This window comes from Gossypium hirsutum, chromosome D09 (assembly GCF_007990345.1).
Source record: "Gossypium hirsutum isolate 1008001.06 chromosome D09, Gossypium_hirsutum_v2.1, whole genome shotgun sequence".
Classification (NCBI taxonomy): Eukaryota; Viridiplantae; Streptophyta; class Magnoliopsida; order Malvales; family Malvaceae; genus Gossypium; species Gossypium hirsutum.
Window position 1 is genome coordinate 8,478,899 of NC_053445.1, and position 22,379 is coordinate 8,501,277.

Genomic DNA, 22,379 nt, shown 5'->3' on the forward strand with positions numbered 1-22,379 from the left:
TTTTCCCATGCTATAAGTAAGATATAAATATCAAAATTTAATTAAGTTTGAAATTATATATAAAATAAAACATAATCATAACTTTCTTTTATCAATAACACTCTTAAAAATTGTTCGAATAAAAATTCCATAATTTTGTAAAATTCGGGTTTAGATGTGGGAACAACATTGAGCCAATGAGATATGAAATTGAATATTAGATATTATCGGAAGGAGCATGTGAAAGACTTGGTTGCAAACACTACAAAGTGTTAGGTTTACGTCGAGATTCAAAGGTTTGCATGGCAAAGCATTGCAGTGCACCAGTTTTGGAAATAAATGGGATAAAGGCAAAGTTGAAGAGTGCTATTTTTCTTATGTTATTGCCCTTTGAGTATCCACTTGTCGATTTTTTAATGGCTTTAGTTAGGTAAATTATTGTGTCATCCTGAACTAGAAGTCCAAGGCTTTACTTAGAGACCACATGTCTGTTTGGTATATGTGAAAATTCTTTAGTAATATAGTACTAAGATATATGAAAATTCATATTTTTTAACAATTTAAATTTTTTAAAAATAAATTAGAGATAATTTTTCATTAGTGGTTTTTTGGCTGGTAACACCACTTTTCAATAAATTATTGAAAATTTTCATCTTGTTGAAAATAAAAAATTTTAAAATTTAATATTTTAAATATGTTTGGTAATTATTTTATTTTTTTACTTAATATAAAATTTAAAAAAATGTTGATTAACACTTAATCTAAAAAGTATTAAGTCAATTTTATTTTATTAAAATTTGAAATAAATTATCATTTTTTAAATGAGATATTTAAGTTACCATATTTATCTTTCATCCAAAACTAACTAAAATAATATAAAATATTATATCGATAAGATTAAAATTAAAAATGAATAATATTTTTAAAAATAATATTTACTTTTATCAAATAACATAATTATGTTTGGTACTTATATTTACTAATTTACCAAACAATTTTCTAATATAAATTCAACACTTATAAAAGTTTAGCAGTAAAAATTAGGTACATAATTTTTTAGAACTTAAATTTTCAGTTTATCAAATACACCCTTAATATCAATGAAAAAACAATTTTATCAAGGAAAAAAATAAAATGCATACAAGTGTTTTTAAAATTTTACTTATTTGAATTTTTAAATTAATTTCTATTTTTTTTTCCTTGATGATTTTAATTGTTATAATTACATTTAAAAAATTTATAAATTCGAATGAGTTGAAACAACCAATTATTAATTACTAAGAAAACAATGCTTGAATGGAAGTAATGGTTGTAGTACCCACTAAAGATGGCACTAAGATAAGAACAAAGAAAACAATAACATAAAGAATTGTTTATACTGTTCAGTTTTCCTAAGTCTGTGGAGCGTAGCTCAATGAGTAAATCCGATATATTTAATCTCAATACAACAAGTGATTCAAGTCCTATCACACCTTGTATAGAAACATCAATTTTGTACCTAAAGATCTAGATTACTCACCTCTAAATTCTCCCCCTAAGAATTTAGGTAGTAAACTATACTTGTTTACTCTCTCAATATGCACTTTCAAAATGCATTCCACAATAATTAAATAAGTGATTTCAATTCTCAATAAAAGTCCTATACATGTCTCAAATATATAAGAGTTTTGAGACTTGCTAACATACTAGATATTAGTTACAATCAATTCCCTTATCAAACAAAAGTCTAAAATAGCAAGATACAATATAATAATAAAGACCAATGTAAAGTGCACTTTGGATATATGTCTTTAATGTATCCGGATCCAACATCCACAATTCAATGGATCCAATTGTTTGGTCCGATCCGATCCACTCTTCAAGATAAGTTGCTTCAAATATATTGATCTTCATAGACGAGCTTTCATACTTCAATAATACCAACATCGTTCAAAGTGCAATGATTTTGTTTCAAAAGTTGTCAACTCTAAACATGACAAGTAATATGGTTTATCGTAGTGTTAGCCATAGTGGTCAACCCGTTTCTTAACAGCAGTAACAATAATCACTCCCTCTCAGCACAATTCCCTTAAGCAATAAAACTTTCTTAAAACATAATTAAGCAATTTAACTAGTAATTGCATCAACAATTAAAATACTATAATTTTATTTAAGTAAGTTGATGGCAAGAGCATATGCAAAAAAGTAAAACCATTCAAACACCAATAAAATTCCCAAAGTTCAATAATTATAGATCATTAAAATAAAAGAACTAAAAGTATGTAACAACAAGGTAAAAATAACAAAATAACTCTCATTAGGAGTATCAACAAAAATCAAGCAGCATCACGTCATCATCACTTACAACTTCAACTTCTTTCTACTACTACAACTCCTTTTTTTTCAGAAACAAGTGCCAATACATCACTATCTAGGTAAGTGAGCAAATCATTGTGCTAGTCAATCTTTGTTAATTTGTGACTTTGGTATTTTTTGCACTTTAATCCTTTATATTATAATTTAGTTTAATCTATTTATTTATCATTTTTCGTACTATTTCATTTAATCATTAGCTAGCTAGACTCATTTATTTGCATGCTTTATCTTTGTTAATTCATCGTATCATCCAATCTCCTTTAGGTTCAATACTTGGAATGCTCTAAGTGTTATGTTGTACACTTACAAATATTATAGCTGACCTATCACACTTGCAGCAAAAGTCGCATTTCCATTCGTACATCTTTTGTGTAATTTTCTCTACTCAGTGTGTGCACACCATGTCGCGATCACGCACCAAGCTCACGAAAATTGTTTAAGGCCATACAAAGCCTTTTTTAGCTTGTATGCATAGTTTAGGTAAGTTGGGTCTTCATAGTCTTTTGGTTGAGCAATCATAAACATTATCCTTTAGAAAACCATTGAGAAAGGCACTTTTAACATTCATTCGATAAAATTTGATGTTAAAGATAAGTGGCTACAGAAATCAACATTCTAATGTCTTCAAGTCTTGCAATAGGTGGAAAGGTTTGCTCAAAATATATCCCTTCAGCTTCAGTGTATCCTTAGGAAAAAAGTCTTGTTTTGTTGTGATTAATATGCCAATATCCATCAGCTTTGTTCCTAAAAATTCAATTGTGTCAATGATGTTGCAATCAGTAAGCTTTTACACTAGTTTCCAAACTTAATTGCTTTTAAACTGTTGAAGTTCTTCTTACATAGCTTGAATCCAATCTTTATCTTTCAAGGCATCTTCAACATGTTTTGGTTTAATCTTAGAAGTGGTAGGAAAGTTTCAAAATACCTCGATGGTTTTTCCTTAGTCTTTCTCTAGTTCAAACCCAATCATTGATATCCCCAATGATGTCATTAACTAAATGATTCTTTTTTATACTGCAAGAGGGCCGGGGTAGCTTAACATCTTTATCTCGACCATTCTTAGTGCTAGGTGTAGTGATCATTTCAGCATCATTGTTTTTATATTCTACTCCATCATCATTCACTACCACATTGAATGATTCCATAACATTTTGAGTTCTTTTATTGTACACTCAAAAGGCCTTGCTATTACTTAAAAATCCTAGAAAGATTCTTTCATTAGTCTTTGTATCAAACTTACCCTAACTTTAAGATGTAGCAAGTACTCCCAAATACATGAAAATACTTAAAATTTGGTTTCCTCCCCTTCCACATACCATAAGGTGTCATACAAGTCTTTAGTCTAATAAAAACTCTATTGATGACTTAGGTTGCACTATTTATTGCCTCAGTCCAAAACCTATGAGCAACTCTTTTGTTGTTGAGCATTGCTTGTGTCATATCTTGTATGGTGTGGTTTTTGCATCCCACAACTCCATTTTGTATGATGTCTTAGAAGTGGAGAATTCATGTTTGATTACTTCTTCATCATGGAAATTGACAAAGTTTTCAGTCTTGAATTTGCATCCATGATCACTCTGATTCTTATAGTCATTCTAATGATATGGCCTTTTTCATTCATAAGTCTTCTACATAATTTATTGAATTTTTCAAAGGTGTAAAATTTTACCTAATAAATCTCATTGACGTGTGCCTTGAGAAGCCATCTACACACACCAGGACATAGTGTTTCCATTCAATGCTCTCAATTTGCACATGACCAATGAGATCCATATATAGCGACTTAAATGGTGTAGTAGTTTAAATGTGTGACAACTAGTGATCACTCTTTATGTGTTGCTTTCCTTTCAAACATCCATTACATACTTTAGGAATGACACCACCTAGCTTCGGAATTCCTCTTATAGCATCATATCTCATCAATATTTGAAGCCTTTTGGTAAAGAACATGGTCAAGCTTCTCATGACAAAACTCCAAGTCAGAAAATATAGCTTTGTTGCACATGATGTATTGAACTAATATGTAGTTGTTATCAAAAGTGCTAACCACTTTTATGATCTTATCATTTAACTTCGATGAAACTAGGCACTTGCTTTTGGTGAAATTGAGAAGCATGCCTTAGTCACACAACTGACTAATACTCATCAAGTTTGCTTTCAGGCCATCTACTAGAAACACATTTTTCAATTCTAGCAATCTAGGAACTTTGAGTGTTTTTTTCCAAGGGTATGACCCTTCTTCCCATCATCAAATGGAACTCGACCAACATGATGCTATTAAAATCAAGTATGATTATTTACATGTCATGTGACGAGAGCAACCATTATCAAAACACCAAACATCATCCACTGTAGACTTCAAAGATCAAATTGCTACTAGTAAACACTTTAGATCTTTCTTATTCCAGAAAAACTTTTTCTTCTTCACATGCAATGTGTCAAATGAAATTGGCACTGTGGTAGGCATTGCGTTTTTCCATATTAAGTCATGTAACATTTTGAAACATCATGGTCTAATATGACCAAGTACACCACAATAATGGCAAATAACTTTATGCTTAGATTTTTCTATCTTCTCAAGTTGGATCAACGCAAGCTTTTCATAGCATTAGCCTTGATCATCATTGTGATTTGCTTCCTGCACAAAATTTGTTGGACTTTTCATCATAACTATCCCTTTTTCCATATAGCCAAGTCCACTTTTTCCTAGATCTCTCATACTAGTAGCAAGTATCTCATCCATTTTATCAGCAATATTGTTAAACTTTATGAGCATTATTATGGTTGCATCTATGTCCTTCTAGATTTTTTCCCAGTTGTTTAACTCTTCAGCAAGAAAAGATTTCTTTTTTTTTGTCTCAACCTGTTTGACCACTTTAGTATTTTCTTTCTTCATGTGAGTGTTTTCTTGCAACAGTTTAGCATTCACACCACATACTTTTCTATAGAGTCCCCTTTATCATTATCAACATTAGAATTGTAGTGATACTAGTTGTAAATGCCACATAATTACTCAAAGGATCTTCATCAGATTCAAAATTACTGGTGGAATCTTCATCACTCCAGATCACACATAAGGATTTCTTTTTTTTCCCTTCAAGTATAGGACAATCAGTCTGGATGTGCCCAAATTTGTGGCATTTATGACACTTGAATATTTTCTTCTTCTTTTCTTTTCGCCTCTTTTTTATAACTGCTTCTTTGAATTTAATTTTGAGGATCTTTATTGTGGTTTCAAACTTCTTGAGTCTCCTATATTGGTTCTTTAAAGTTTTTTAAAAGTTTTGGGTAAGTAAAATAATTTGTTCTTGAAGATCTTACATTGTAATGGAGTCGGCAATGGGCACTGGATTTGTCACTTGCAAAGCAATACTCCTTTCTCCTTTGGATTTTCTTTATTTGGATTCATCTAGGTTCATTTTAAAAGTCTACAGCGATCCAATTACTTCATCAATCCTCAAAAAATCTAGATCTTTTGCCTCCTCGATGGTAATAACTTTGATGGCAAACCTCTCATGTAATGATCTGAACATCTTTCTAACTTACTTGGATTTAGAATATTCTTCTCCAAGAGCTAACGTCTGATTAGACAGATCACAACGCTTTGCATGGAATTCACCCATAGTTTTAGAATCTTACATTCTTAAGGTCTCAAATTTAGTTGTTAACATATGCAACTTAGATTGCTTTATTATATTGTTTCCTTCATAAGTTGTTTCAAGGGTGTCTCATGCCTTCTTAACAAATTTACACTTTGAAATCCTTTTAAATTCTTGTGCATTGACACCACAGAAGATAAAATAAAGAGCTTTAGAGTTGGTTTGCAAGTTGTTTCTCATCAATGGTCTAAGCCACTTCAAACTTAGGAGTTCTTCTTGCTTCTGTATTAACCATAGGTCGTTGTCATATAATGAGAGTAAAATACCTTGCATTCTCATCAATAGACTTGATGAAGGCTTTCATTCTCACATTCTAAGAAGCACAGTTGTACCCTTCCAGCATAGAAGTACAAGTAATTGAAGATCACTCCATATTTAATAATTAACAACACTAGGAAACACCACTACTTAAGTTAAGTGGAAAGCTTTGATACCAAATGTTGAAATGGCCAGTTGCTAATTATTAAGAAAATAATGTGCTTGAATAGAAGTGATGGCTATAGTAGCTACCAAACATGACACTACCATAAGAACAGAGAAAACATTAAATAAAGGATTGTTATGCAAATTGATTTCCCTACATTTGCAGACCTTAGCTCCATGAGTAAATCCATTATCTTTAATCCCAACACAATAAGTGATTCAAGTTCTATCACACCCGTTTATAAAAACCTCACTTTGTACCTAAAGATCTAGGTTAATCACCTTTAAGTTCTCAAAGAACTTAGACAGTAAACAAAACATGTTTACTCTTTCAATATGCACTTTCAAAATTTTTGAAAAAAATCCTATTCAAAAACGATTTTCTTGCACATTGGAAAAATAAAATTTTTGAAAATCGAGTCGATTTTTGATATTTATAGTAATAAACCATTTTTTGAAATCGCATTTGTGTTTTTAGCTAGACAGATCCTTATCGTTCCTGGCTTTCAAGCACATTCTCCACTATTCTCGTACCACGAAATGCTTCGAGTGTGGGCTCGAATGATTCGAATCAAACATAAAACCAGAAATAGTTTTCTTTACTTTCAGTGTGAAAGCAAAATTTCTCTCAATAAAAACTGGTAGAATTATTATTCTGGAAAATAGAATTTATACTTAAAGAATAAAACTCACGCTATTTTCAAGTAGAACAACAATATCTCAAAATTTTATTTTTAGCTCTACTAGTGCCATCTATTTATAGGGAGAAGAGGTGGAACCCTAGTTAAATTTTAAAAGTCTATTTCAAATAGAAAAATAATTTCCTAGTCTAACTAGGAGTATAAGGGGCAATACCCTAGTTAAACAAACTAGGGTTTGTCATCCCTCTCTTAAACATGAAGGGCTTTTGGGCCTCTCCCATATCGGGTCCAATTACAAGTACTTATTGAACTTTTAACCTTGTACTTTATAATTTTATCCAACTTGATATTGGTTTCTATTTCCCAAAATAAACATATTAAATTAATTAATTTTCCAATTAAATAGTTTTCTCAACCGAATTATAATTTAGTTAAAATCATGATGACTTTACCGTAAAATAATTTGAGAAAATATATTTAATATTTCTACATTGAACATATTTACTATGATCAAATGATTTATTTCAAATTTTGAACTTTATTTAATTCGAAACCATAAATTCATTTTCAGGTCATTTTCATTTTTATTTTCATTTTGGAGAAAACCACAATCATTTTCAAATGTTTCTCATTTCTCTTATTTTACCATTTCTATCTATTTATGTTCATTTGATTCAACATGCAATTTATTTCTACTTTCAATGAGCTAGCGAAGGGGCTGGTTGAACATATGCAATTAGGGCTCAAATGATTTATAATTAAGGTCCAACTTTTCGTCTATTTATTATAAACTCATTTATTCACGAAGTCATTCCACTATAATATCGTGACTGAGCTCTCCCTAACAACATACTATTATGATAGCAACTCGATCAATGCTCGTCCAATGACCTTGTCATAAGTGTGTTACCCTCATACGATATCTTTAGTCACTTTCGGATAAATCCGCTCTCCTAATATGATCTTATTTTATCTCATGGTAACCATTACATCTTCCTTAAGAAAATTCAACTCCTATCAAATAGTAATCAAGTCATTCATCACAAAGACGAACAACCCATGGCCACATTTACTTTTCATCAACCATTTAATGCCAATGAGAGGATATCATTTACCTATATCTCGGGATATGAATTCCACTATTGTGAATGACGCTATATATTGCAGAATTCATATACCTAACGCACCAGCTTTTGGTTTCTTATCTATTTGAACTCAAGCTTTTACTTACATCAAAGTATACGAGTCACGCATGTATAGTCCGTCATGCACTCAAGATTAAGATATGTCACACTTTGAACGTCACAAGTGAATAAATCCATAAACCGATTCGGGATCTATTCTTCTTGGGTCCAATTCGATGTACTGTCAGTCTAGTCAATCACATATATTCTCTATCTTTTGGGAATCATCCGCTCTAATGCTCAAGACAAGGCATCTCCCCAATTAGACTTGATAGATGGCATAGTAATCTTTCAATTTATTTGCTCATTTTCGATTAGACTAAGGACATGTTTAGGTTCGTCTACTAATATAAGTTATCTTTCTGTATTACGATCAAACTACATAATACTGCTTAGTATTAGTTAAACATTAGACAAACAAAGAAGCTAATTTTTGCTTTACATGCAAAAACAACATGAGGACATTATACAAATGTATTAATGTAATTCATGAATAGTTTTATTAACCAATCTATTCGAAAAAAAACTACAAGTGTATAAGTGATTCAAGTCCTATCACACCCTTGTATAGAAGCCTCACTTTGTACCTAAAGATCTAGATTTCTCACCTCTAAGTTCTTAGAGAACTTAGACAGTAAACAAAACATGTTTACACTTTCAATAAACACTCTCAAAATATGTTCCATAATGAACAAATAAGTGCTCTCAATCCTCAGTACAAAACATATACAAGTCTCTCAAGTATATAAAAGTTTCGAGATTTACTAACATATTAGAGATCAATTACAATCAATTCCCTATTAAATGGTAGCTAAACTGACAAGATATAATATAATAATAAAGACCAATTTAAAGTGATTTGGTTGAGATTTATCTTTAATGTTAATCCAATTTCCACATTCCAAAGGATCTAATTACTTGATCCGATATAATTCAATCTTCAAGATAAGTTTCTTCAAATGGATTAATCATTATAAATGGGCTTCCATACTTTCGTAATATCAGCAACATTCAGAGCCCAAAGATTTTATTTCAAAATTTGTCAACTACAAACATAGCAATTAACAGAGTTTGTTGTTGTGTTAGCTGTAGTAACCACTACCGTTGACACTTCAACAATCACTTCAAAGCACTTACCTTGACAGAATGATACATTTAAATATCTCTATATCAATACGTATCAATACTAGAATTTGAAACAAAATGTAAAAACAATTTTAGTCTAATTATTATTGTAATACTTTATATTAAAAAAATATTGATTAGATAAAATTTCGTATAAAAATGCTTACTAAGTTAAACTTAATTATGGAAAGAAATAAGAAATACATCTTATCTAACATTTTAGAAAAGCACTTGTGTGATCAACAAAGCTTTAAAGCTATGATTGAATATGTTGTTGTTATAGTACAAGATAAAGTAATGACATTTTTATGTTTAATTTGTCTCGAATAAAAAGTCTTTTTTTTCTTAGGTTATTGAAAATTCTAGATTCTATACTAAATTTTATAATTGGCAAATTTGTATAGTTCTCTGTGTTTTTTTTTAATTGTGTATATATGGAATTTATTGGTTTATTTACATTTCAAGCAGATCATATATATATAAAAAAGTAAGCAATTAACTGAAAACTCTCATACATATACATATGTATATGTATGTATAGGTGGATATATATTTAGTACTATATTGAGATCCTACTACAAGCCATTCTTAAACCAAATTAACATATTGGAATATAAAGTCCAATTTTCAACCTCATCTATAGACAGCTCTATCATTATGCAATAGAAATGTAATTTTAATTAATGTCCATGTTTAGTCTCCATTAAGCAACTGCATGGACCAGAAATCCTCCATGCTCCAATAGCTTTCATTATTCGGTTGATCGACTATTTGTTGTTGTCGTGGCTGCTGCTGCTGCTGTTGTTGCACTTCTTGTTGTTGTCCGGGAAATGGCTCCAAGTTGCAGTGGTTAAATGATGACATTGGAGAGTATGTTTCCATGAAACTTGTAGAGCCATTGCAAGGCAATTGGCTTGTGCTTGCTTGGTTATCAAGTAATTCTGGGGTACTGATATGGAAAGAAAACGTTTCTGCTTGTTTGTTGATGTGTTTCTGGATTCTAGTCCTCCAATAGTTCTTTATTTCATTATCTGTCCTCCCAGGCAGATGCTTTGCTATTTTTGACCACCTACATGTACATATATAATGCAATTTATTGAATTAAAAAAATATAGAATGTCAAATAATTCTGTTCTTGTCTTAGTTCATTTTTTTTAAATAATGTGATGTTGCAAAATGCAAACACCAAATTTAGTTCAAATAATTCATATAAACACTTTTTTTTATATATTCTATGATTAAAAAAATCAAGAAGTAAGAGATATATTATAACATAAATTCTAAGGTTTTCCAACAAATTGCTCTCTTTTTCCAACAATTTCTTCAATAAAATAATAAAAATGTAAAATTTAAAATAATGATCCAACAAATATGAAATTAGAATCTATTTCCGAAATTACGATCTCACTTATTAATAATAAAATAAAGGGAAACCTACCAAGTATTTGACAATCCAAAATAATAAGGTTTATGTCAACTTCAACCAAGTTAAAATATTTCCTTAAAGAAGTCCTTAACATGTGCCCAATTGGGAAGTGTTCAGCTTAAAATGGTAACCTTTTAAATTTCCAATCTGTTTAGTTAGCTGTACTACTTTTATAGTTATTTGGCACACTGATGATTACCTATACATATTGGTATGACACAAATTTCTTTATTATATAAATACATATATTTAATATATAATACCTTTTTATAATAAGTGAAAATAAAAATCTATGGAAAGTAGGTCCAATATTTAAAATTTAAAGGGGAAAAAGAACAAGAAAATTCACCATTTAAAGCAAAATTCTTGTGGTACAATTTTAAACATAGATGGCAGCCAAACCTCACAAATATATCATGAAAATTCAAGAAAAAAAATAAAAACAAATCAAGAATCTTTGGTAGCCATGAAAAATGCAATAACAAAGGTAAATTTTATGAAGAAATTATGGCATCCACAAAAAATAAGAGCCATGTGTTATAAACCTTTTTGGTGGTTGAAAATAAATTAAACCCCACGTTGCCAAATCCTCAAGATATTGGCAAAAAAAAGTTGGCAATTTTTTGATGTACAAATGCATAGGCTCTAGAGAAGTGCACTTCTCTTTTTCTCTTTTCTCATAATCAAAATTCAGAATGAAGTGTACTTCAAGTGATAACACACAAGAATGAAGAAGTGAAGAAGATCAAAGGGTAAGAGGGTTTTATATTTATTTGTTTCTATATGAATAATGCATGTATTGTTTTGTATATATATATGGAGGACAATAGATTATCATAACATGAGCTAACCTATTCCCCCACTTAGCATGCAGTTCCATGATCAAGAGTTGTTCTTCGGGAGTGATATTGCCTCGACGAACGTCCGGACGAAGATAATTCAGCCAACGGAGTCGGCAACTTTTTCCGGTACGTTTCAACCCTAACAACACAAATTTTTTTATCATTACATTAGGGTTACTATCAAAAATTGAATTAGCACTATATGTATTTATGTGTGTGTTGCAATGAATAGCTTATTGTACGATTCATGAAAGTTTTATAAAATCAAGCTTAAATTAATTTAAAAGAAATTACCAGCAGCTTTAGCAAGATTATTCCAAACACCTTCACCATGAGTGGCAATATAGTTGATGAGAATCAAATCTTCTTCCATTGTCCATGGCCCTTTTCTCACTTCAACATCTTGGGATTTGCATGGTTTTTTATCCATTTTTTTGAAAAATTAAAGAGAGAGGAATTATTAAGATAGCTAGAATGTATATTGATTTATATTAAGAGAATTAAAAAAAAGGAAAAGAAAAAAAGAAAAGAGAGAGATGAAGAAGAAAGAGGGAGAGAATGTGATGGAAAAGAAGGTAGATGGCGTTTATATAGAGCAAAATTAAGAAGATTTTTAGTAGTAATCTTTGTTGCTAATACCATTAGAGAAGAGATTTTTGACCTAACTATTGTGTTAATTGTACCACATGCATGCGAGGCCTCATATTATAAATTTACTTTTTAGGGTTAACATATTAAAGAAATTATCATACTTTTTAGGGTTAATAACTTCGAAGTTACTAAAGATAGTACATACTCTTAAGGTCTAGTAAAATTATATAATTAAAAAGTTAATATGAAGTAACTTCGTAACTCGTGATTTAAAAAATATATTTAAATATATTTTATAAATAAATATTAATTTTACATATTAAGTTGAGATTTAAAAAATATTTAAAAGCCACTTTCTTATTACAAATTAAGTTTCGAGGGACTTATAATGCAAAAAGGAAAAAAATGAAAATAGCAAAAGATTGTAAAATATACAATATAGGGTTCTTGACCCCTTTTTCTTTGTTTTTTCTTCTTTTTCGCCATATATTATTGAAAATTCAACAGTGGAAGATAAGCAATTAAGTTTTAAATTTTCATATGAAATAATGGGTTTTTAATTAAAATAGAAACTTCAAAAGAGACGATTAGTGTTTGGTTTGTAGAATCTGAAAAATTATACATAATATTTCTAAAATTAATAATTTATAGCTACAGCTTAGAATTCTTCGAAAAAAAAAATTTGTAGTTAAAAATAAACAATGAAAATGAAAGTGTGAAACTCATAAAAGAATATATGAAAATTTGCAAAGATTATAAGATTAAAATATATGAGCTTATCAGAAAAAACACTAATTACAACAAGGAGAGAATGACTGAACCTGAGTGCTGATAATATCCTAATCAACTTGAACAAATATTCTTTTGTTATAGCAGCCTAGCTAACGTGTCATGCAGCCTTGAGGATAAGGACCAGCTTACACAATGATGATAAAATTCATCCAGCTCATTTGACAGAATGTTTGGTTACTCATTTAACATTCATCCTGTTTTCTGACTTGTTTTGAGAAAGCATGTATACGGCATCATTTCTGGAAACTACTCATAGCTTAGTTCTTAATTCAAGGAAAGGCTGCTGAATCGTTGGTTTGGTGAGGGCATCTACTAACTGATGTTTAGCAGGAATATAACCAACATGAAACCGCTTATTAAACACCTTTTCCCTCGCAAAATGGAGATCCAAATCAACATGTTTGGTCTTCGAATGGAGAACTTGATTAGCTGCCATAGTGACAGTGCTTGAATTATCACATCAAATTTTGGGTCGATCGAGAAAACTAACACAAAAATCTTTCAATAGAGACTAAAGCCAAATGATTTCAAATGCAGCGTCAGCAAGGCTGCATTACTCTGTCTCAGCTGTAGATTTAGAAACATATTGTTGTTTTTGTGACCTCTAAGAAATGATGTCAACTCCAAGAAATCGGAGATGGAACATCAATCATCAGCATCACTACCCGAGTTAACGTTGGAATAAGCAGTCAGAAGAAGTGATAAGTACTAAAAGTATCATGTTTTAATATTATTCTTAACGCATTTTTGAATAATTATTCGATGTTAATTATAAATTTTATATTCTTATTCTTTTAAATTTATGTTTTTATGCTTAATAGAGCACTTGGAAGCAAAATGAATAAAAAATTAGCGAAAATTGGAGCGTCGAAGCAAGCTACAGGAGCCACACGGGCCAAACCACATGGCCATGTGGCTAACACAGGCGTGTGGTAGACCATGTAAATTTCACAGAATTGCATATTGAACTGTGGAAAATCACGATTTTTAGGTTTTTTTGAGCATTCTAAGATGTATATATGACAAAAATATGAAGATAGAAGGGAGCCGTCAGAGAATACTCAAAAAAAAAACTCAAAAAACACCATTGAAGCCGATTTGGAAGCAGATTTCTATCAAAATTGAAGATTCCCATTTGATTTCTTAGGAAGTTATCATGAGTTTCTTTAGTTCTTTCGGTTATGCTATATATTGGATGTTTTTATTTTCAAGCATGAACTAATTTTTTAAATACCTAAGGGAGATGAACCCTATGATGGATTTTGTCATTTTATTTTTATTTTATGCAATAAATACTTAGCTTCTTGTTCTCAATTATGTGTTCTTAATTTTTGTTTTAATATTTCTAGAGTATTGATCCATGTTTGATGTGCTTAAATTAGTGGTTGAATAGACCCTGTTTAAAATTAGATCTTGCTTGCAATCCTAGAGTTGAGTAGAGTTGCATGCAATTCTAGAAATAATACAACATAAATCTACTGGATTAGAGTCAAATCTAATAGGGGACTCCATAGCACGAGTTAATGCAATAATAGGTGTTTTAATTAGAAATAAATTTCAATTAATCAACCTAAAGCCAGTTGTTCTTATGCTCGAAAGAGATATTAGCATAGTACAGGGATTTCTACGAATCAAAGTGCTAAGTAAAGAAATGGCATGATTTAGATTGATAATGATAGAGAAAATCTAGGTGAATTCTTCCTCGTGTATTGTTTTGCTTCTTGGTTGTTAATCGATTATTTTTGTATTTCGTTCTTTGTCATGTTCATTTGTTAATTAATTTTGTTAATTTTTAGTTTTTAATCAATCACTCGAATTATTCGGTTAAATAATATAATAGCGGTAATTACTAGTATTCTTAGTCTTCGTAGGAACAATATCTTTACTTACCGTAAATATACTATTAATTGATAAGTGCACTTGCCTTAGTCAAACTTTTAGTTAGTTCCGTGGACATCAAGTTTTTGGCGTTGTTGTCGGAGACTAAAATATTAGGAAAATTTTATTTCTATTAATTTAGTCTTTTTTATTTTAATATTTTAATATTTAATATTTTTATTCTTACAGATTTTTTTAGTTTATGACTAGAGGCAACCTGTTAGAACCATTAGTTTTTTATAGTGAAATTGAAAAGACTGGTCGTAGAAATCGGAGAGAGGCTAGAGAACCATGGCAAGGTCAACCGATGTTAATAGACGAACAAGAACAAATGAACATTACTGTGGAGATGGATAATAATCCTGTTAATCTGTAACTTCCTATACGTCTTGCTCCTCGGACTATGTATAACTATGCCAAGCCCACTCTGATTGGGGCATAATCGAATATTGTCAAACCAACTATTGTTGCAAACAATTTTGAGAATAAGCCGAACACAATTCAGATGGTGCAGCAGTATGTTCAGTTTGATGGGTTGCAAGATGAAGATATGTGTGCTCATTTAGCTAATTTTTTAGAGATCTACGACACATTTAAGATTAATGGCGTTATTGATGATGCCATATGCTTATGGTTGTTCCCATTTTCTTTGAGGAATAAGGCAAAACAGTGGTTGAATTCACTTCCACGGGGTTCCATTACAACTTGGGCTCAAATGACTGAGAAGTTTCTGTTGAAGTATTTTCCACCGGCCAAAACAGCTAAGTTGAGGAATGACATCTCTTCATTTTCTCAATTTGAGCTTGAGACATTGTATGATGCATGATAGAGATTTAAGGATCTTTTGAGAATGTGCATTCATCATGGGTTACCTTTATAGCTTCAAGTTCAAACATTTTACAATGGTTTGAATCCCTCGACTAGGGAGATAATTGATGTAGCAGTTGTTGGAACATTGAATAATAAGACACTTGAGGTAGCCCAAGAATTTATTGAAGAGATCGCAGTGAATAACTATCAGTGGCAAGTTATGAGAACGAAGCCTACTAAGGCAATCGGTGTTTTTAATATAGATGCAATTGCTATGTTAGCAAGTCAGGTGGAAGCGTTGAGTAAAAAGATTGATGGTTTAAATTGCAGTAAACAGGTGAATCCAGAATGTAATGCGATGTGACTGGAGTAAGAATGATCAATCCGAAATATTTACCCTTCATGTCTAACATGGTGCATGAGCAAGTCGACTTTATAGGTAATAATTCTAGACCTCAAAATAACCCCTACATCAATAATTATAATCCAAGATGGAGGAATCATCCAAATTTTCTTATTGGGTGGTCAAGGAAATCAAAGGTCACACAAGCCCTTCAGGGTTTCCAACACCATATCAACAAGAAAAGAAGTCGAATTGGAAAGAGATGTTGACTGAATTCATTTCAGTGTCAAAAAATAAATTCTAGAACACAGAAATGACTTTAAGGAATCAGTAAACATCTATTCAGGGCCTCGAGAATCCGATTATCCATCTTGCTAAATTAGTTACGGAGAGACAATAAGGAAGTTTACCTAGTAACACTGAAACCAACCCAAAGGAACAAGTCCACGCAATCATTGTATGATGTGGAAATGTGTTAGTCGAACCTGGAAAGAAGTTGAATCTAGAAGCTATTGAAAAAAATGATGGGGTTGGGGAATGCAAGAAAGAGCATAAGTTGGTGGTCAGAAAATGTAAACCACAAATTCCATATCCAGTAAAGTTGAAAAAGGACCACATCAATAAATAGTATGGTAACTTTCTTGAACTTTTGAAAACAATTGCATATTAACTTACCTTTTGTTGAACCCTTTCGCAAATGCCCAAGTATACAAAATTTTTAAAGGAGTTGTTAATAAATAAAAGGAAGTTAGATGAACTATCTACTATGGAGCTCAATGAGGAGTGTTCGACCATTCTCCAAAACAAACTATCCACCGAGCTTAAAGATTTAGGGAGTTTTACTATTCTTTATTTTATTGATAGCTTAAATGTAGAAAAAGCTTTAGCTGATTTGGGTGCTAGTATAAATCTAATACCCTATAAAATGTTCAAACAACTTGGTCTTGGGTAACCAAAACCCACTAGGATTAGTATTCAATTAGCTGACAGGTCAATTAAGTATCCTAGGGGTATTATTGAGGATGTACTTGTTAAAGTCGATAAAGTCATATTCATTGTTGATTTCATTATATTGGACATGGATGAGGATATTGAGGTACCTATGATCTTAGGTCGACCCCTTTTAGCCATTGCTAGAACTATTATTGATGTGGGTAATGGTGAACTTGTGCTGAGGGTAGGTGATGAAGAGGTTACTCTTCAAGCACGTAATGTTGTAAGAGTTTCTAGTAAGCGGGATGATACTCACTATTCTGCTGATGTTAATAATCATGCAGCTCAACATGCTTTGTAGGAAATCACTCATGAAGACGTGTTAGAATCATATCTTGTTCAAGGTGATAGAAATCAAGGGACAAGTGAAGAAAGAACCATCCAACTTGATGGATTAGATAAGTGATGAACAAAGGCTGATGAGAACCTGAGGATGCTCAAAGAAGTAACAAAGCAATGTCATGGTGTGCATGTAAAGAGGACGAACCAATTCAAAGTTGGGAGACAAAGTACTGTTGGACAATTTAGATCCACGATAGTTCCTTGAAGAGCTGAAATTAAGATGGCCAAATTCATTTGTGGTACGAAACGTATTCCCATATGGAACCATTGAGGTAACACACCCTGATTACGACATATTCAAGGTAAACAATTATCATCTCAAAATTTATTTTGGTGGTGATAGCGATAATAAGAGAGAGGAGCTCCGACTCTAAAATTTGACTTAACCGTGAGCTTGAAAAGGGAAGTCGAGTTTAGACTCTAAATAAGCATTTCTTGGAAGGCAATCCGAGTGTTGTTGCTTTTTGTATTTCATTTAATTTTGTTGCATGCTTAGTATGTTTATTTTTATTACTAAAAAAAGTAAAAAAAAATTACATAAAAGTGGTCAAACGATTTGGGGTAGACCACACAGCCTGGCAACATGACTGTGTGGCCTACACGGCATGGGCACACGCCCATGTGCACATAAGGCATAAAAAAGTTTAGGAGCCTTATGGTCACAGAGAGTTACATGGCCATGTAACCCACACACCTCTTGGTAGGACCGTGGGAGAAGCAAGCAATAAACCTACCTAGCCTAAATGAATTCACATAGCCTGTTGAAATGGATGATTGGTACATACGACCTAGACACACAGGCGTGTCATGGACCGTGTGAATACCAAAGATAATTGTTTTCAATTTTCTTTGACACAAACGATTTGAGTGGATGCACACGGCTTGTCGACATGGTCGTGTGATCCACACGTCTTTGTACATGATAGTGGGAGAAGCAAACGACAAGTTTACACGGTCTAAGTGGATGCACATGGCCTGGCGACATGATCTTGTGGTACACACGGATGTGTCTCAGGTCGTGTGAACACTAAAGCAATTTTAAAATTTTTTTCATAAGACACACGATCATAGAGAGATACACAGCTTGACCACACAATCGTGTGGCCCACATGACCTAACACATGATCGTGTACCATCCTTTAGACCTAGTTTTATTTATTTTTTATTTTTTTCTTTTGTCCTTCTTGTTCCCCCTTTTTCAATCATCATATGTCCCATCCCTTCATCGTACTTTTATTTTTATTATTTTTATTTTATTTTATTTTATTATACACATTATTGTAATAACTTTGTCTGTTTTTCTATATATTTTGTCCTCTCTTTATCTTATTAATGTGCTCGAAACCATGCATTTAATTTAGGATCTCCTACGTTTTCGGATTTCTCTATTCTGACACAATCATCTAAATTCAGGGCAATCTCAGTTTTCTTCCTCATTTACTATATTTTGCTTATTGTGTTTATATCTGTTTGTACATTGAGGGCAATGTATATCTTAACTGTGGGGAGGATTTTATATGTTTATGAGATATAGTCCCTAAATTGTTGTTTGTGTTTAAGAAATTTTCTCGAACTTACCATTAAAGTTTTTTTTTTAATTTGAAGTTTTTATTGATTATGCTTTAGATTAATTTGTTTATTTTTGTGCATTGTATGCTTTATACTATAAGACACGAGAGAGTCAAGCATGATAAGTCATTTTTTAGAAACTATTATTTTAGGTTGTCTCTCTAAATTGAAGTATTATCTTGAAAATTTAATTTTACAAGTTTGAAGTCAAAACCATAATTCTTTTGTGAGCTTTTGAGCCTATGGAGCATATATTTTATTTTGTGTTCATTTTATTTTTTGGTTGTATGTAAACTAGATTTGTTATTTTAGAACTTGCTTCGGTTATACATGTCGAGATCACATTATTGATTTCATATACTGATATCATAGAGACATTTAGGGTTTAACCCGATTAACCTTCAAACAATTTACTTGTTGTATTATCCCTTAGTAAACTCCGTTGATCCTAATACACTTTTTCACTTAACAATCGTTCATCTTAACCTGTAAATCACATTAATGTTGTAATATTTTCTTTTAACTCCCTTTTTGTCGAGATTCGATTTGGTTAGTTGCTTGACTATGTTTCATCATTACATAGCTGAATTTTCTCTTTGTTTTACAAAAAAAAACCAATAAAAAAGGAACAAAATTGAGCTTGAATCCTTAATCTCATCATTTGTATAAAAGCTCATATCCACTCTTTATTTCTTGTTGATGCAATTCTTTTAATTTATCAACTAATTTTTTTTGTTTGGTAACTTATCAACTTGACTCTCGATCATAACAAAATTTTATGACCTTTTCCGCACCCTTAACCTAATCCCCTTTACAACCTTGTAAAAGCCTCTTGATTGGTGTGTCATCTCGGTGTATAGTGGTGGAGATTTGATTTTCAAGCAAGCCTATGGTAATAGCATTTCTTGTTTGACTGTTGAGTGCACATTACTTGAACCTTAAACACATTGAGTGCTTGAGTGAACCTTAGTGAGGGTGTTCATTCTTGTTGAGTTTGAATTTTAGGTAATTGTTGAGATAGGGAAGACGCCTATGCTTTTATCCCTTAAAAATTCTTGCTTGGATTGTTTTGGTTATTTAGTGTCATTTTAGTTTGAAATTCCAATACATGATTATTTGTAAATTGTGAAATTAATACTCCTAATCCTTTAAATTTATGTTTTTATGCTTAATAGAGCACTTGGGAGCAAAATGAACAAAAAACAAGAGAAAACCGGAGCACCGGGGCAAGCAACAAGAGCCACACAGGCTAAACCATTCCCCACGACCATGTGACCCACACGGACGTGTGGTAGACCATGTTGATTTCATGGAACTGCACACCAAACTACAGAAAGTCACAATTTTTAGGTTTTTATGGGTATTCTAATACGTATTTATGACAAAAATAAGAATATGGGAGGGAGCCATCAGAGAATACTTAAGAAAACAACTCGAAAAACACCATTAAAGCCGACTTGGAAGCAGATTTCTGACAAGATTGAAGATTCCCAGTTGATTTTTTAGGAATTTATCATGAGTTTCTTTAGTTCTTTTGGTTATACTGTACCTTGGATTTTTTTATTTTCAAGTATGAACTAATTTTCTAAATTTTAACACCCTATATCCAGCCCAGTCGTCGAGCTCGAATTCTAGTACGCTACACCACTTATCACTTCATATTCATCACAAACCGTCACATCATTATGCATGCATCGTTTTTTCTTTCTTTAATATAATATAATAACATTCATATGAAACGTATGTCATACATGCTCTTAGGAGGTTAAATTAAGTTAAACATTTATTCATTAATCATAAAATAAGTACTAAGCATGCATTAGAACCATTTAGCAAAATTTCCCAAAACTATTACGTAGGCATCAATACTGGAAGAGTGGTATCGATAATTCTCTGAAGTGGTATTGCTACCGCTTGGAAAATCGATACCAAATTAGCTTACTGTTTCTTGACTTAAAAACCCAACTTTTGAAAAATATCAGTACCACTAGAAAAGTATCGCTAATTTGACCACAATATCGATACTTGTGTTAAATATCGATACCAATTTACAAAACTAATCCTGCGCTTTTGAAAATCACAGAGGTATCATTTTTAAAACTCGAATATCGATACCTTTATTCCAGACCATAAAAACATGGCATTTATCATCACATAGATCATTCCAAATAGGTTCTAAACCTCATGCATCAATTGTCTCATAAAATAAACACAGAAATGTCTGAAATAATAGTCCCAAAAATCACATTTAAAATCCATAAGTTACCAAGCATAATAGGTATGCAAATAACCAAAAATCATAGCAAAACCAACATAAAGTCTACCACATTACCTTTTATTCCCAGAAACACAAATAATTAAAAGAACACCTACTAATAGCAACTAAAGCTCTGGCTTGGATCACACATCGAGACCACACTGCCCATATCGGCACTACTTATCTGCAATGGTTAAATAGGAGTGGGTGAGCTTAACAAGCTCAGTGAATGCCCAGAACAAACATTACGAAACAAGTCACCATGCATCGACTAAAAGGACATGTAACATATTCATATCATTTTCAACCCTAGTATCATAACACATTTAATCATCTTCCCTCTTTACTATTACACATTTATAACTTTAACCACATGATTATTTAAACATATATCATAGCACATATAAACCACTTTATAACATTTAGTCATATTATAAGATAGTTTGACTCTTGAGGTTATGAAACGTAAAGTGGAATCTATTACCAGCCATCGGATACACGGATCTTCAATACACCAAAATGACTTATATAGTCAATCATGTCCCATAAGTGAAGCAGATAGCTAACACTCTCCAACACACCAAACACCATCCGAGTGAATGGAGCTTAGCTCACATTCTCTTATCTCTCTGAAAACTATTCCTAGGCCTTAGTACCCCAAAATAACATCACAAATGTCAGTACTCATAATCTTATGGAATGCCAACTATTCCAATGGTCTCATAATATCACAAGGCCAAAATATCCACATTATTATCACATATTTACTTACCGATTTTTCGCACATATTCATATTGTTAGCACATTATAATCAATATCACATGGTATGAAAACATACCCACATATTTACTATCACATAGCATGAATAACATACCAATATATTCTCTTTCACAACAACCATTACAAGCTTATGGCACATGTCATAGCATCTCATGTATGTTCATATTTTCACCAGAAATATACTTTCGCCGAAAAGTAGAAAGTTCACACAAGGTTTTCTTTGCCTTTGTTTCTTGTTGTTAAAGGTCCTATAGACTCCGACACTTCAGCAAGAAAAACTACACAAACGTACGATCAACAACTTGTCATTGGCTCACCTTAAATAGTAAAAAACAATAGTCTAAGCTATGTTCTTTTCTAACTGAAACCTTTAACATATAAACCTTAAAA

At 31.7% G+C, this 22,379-nt stretch overlaps 1 protein-coding gene, 1 long non-coding RNA gene and 1 other non-coding gene across 4 annotated transcripts; 1 reads left to right on the forward strand and 2 right to left on the reverse strand.

Moving 5' to 3' along the window:
* Positions 1-9,861: 9,861 nt before the first annotated feature.
* LOC107892278 (MYB-like transcription factor EOBII) lies at positions 9,862-12,456 on the reverse strand. Its single transcript, XM_016817312.2, has 3 exons — positions 11,929-12,456; positions 11,644-11,773; positions 9,862-10,435 (listed from the first exon to the last, which is right to left on the reverse strand). The coding sequence occupies exons 1-3, from the start codon at positions 12,062-12,064 to the stop codon at positions 10,060-10,062; spliced, it is 642 nt and encodes a 213-aa protein (XP_016672801.1). The 5' UTR covers positions 12,065-12,456; the 3' UTR covers positions 9,862-10,059.
* On the forward strand, positions 11,660-14,320 carry LOC107892279 (uncharacterized). 2 transcript variants are annotated; one of them, XR_005918519.1, is made up of 3 exons: positions 11,660-11,760; positions 13,555-13,731; positions 13,839-14,320. It is a non-coding gene; the product is annotated as an uncharacterized lncRNA (long non-coding RNA). The 2 variants fall into 2 exon arrangements; XR_001682554.2 differs by lacking the exon at positions 13,555-13,731.
* A 1,338-nt stretch (positions 14,321-15,658) lies between these two features.
* On the reverse strand, positions 15,659-15,765 carry LOC121221529 (small nucleolar RNA R71). The gene has a single exon (XR_005918920.1). It is a non-coding gene; the product is annotated as a small nucleolar RNA R71 (small nucleolar RNA).
* Between the last annotated feature and the right edge of the window lie 6,614 nt (positions 15,766-22,379).

Bases quoted from the DNA above. Each gene is read 5' to 3' on its own strand.
- LOC107892278 (XM_016817312.2), bottom strand. From the start codon at position 12,064: ATGGATAAAAAACCATGCAAATCCCAAGATGTTGAAGTGAGAAAAGGG. The intron at 11,774-11,928 runs GTAATTTCTTTT...TTGTGTTGTTAG, and splicing joins TAATCTTGCTAAAGCTGCTG to GGTTGAAACGTACCGGAAAA. The intron at 10,436-11,643 runs GTTAGCTCATGT...ATGTACATGTAG, and splicing joins CATGCTAAGTGGGGGAATAG to GTGGTCAAAAATAGCAAAGC.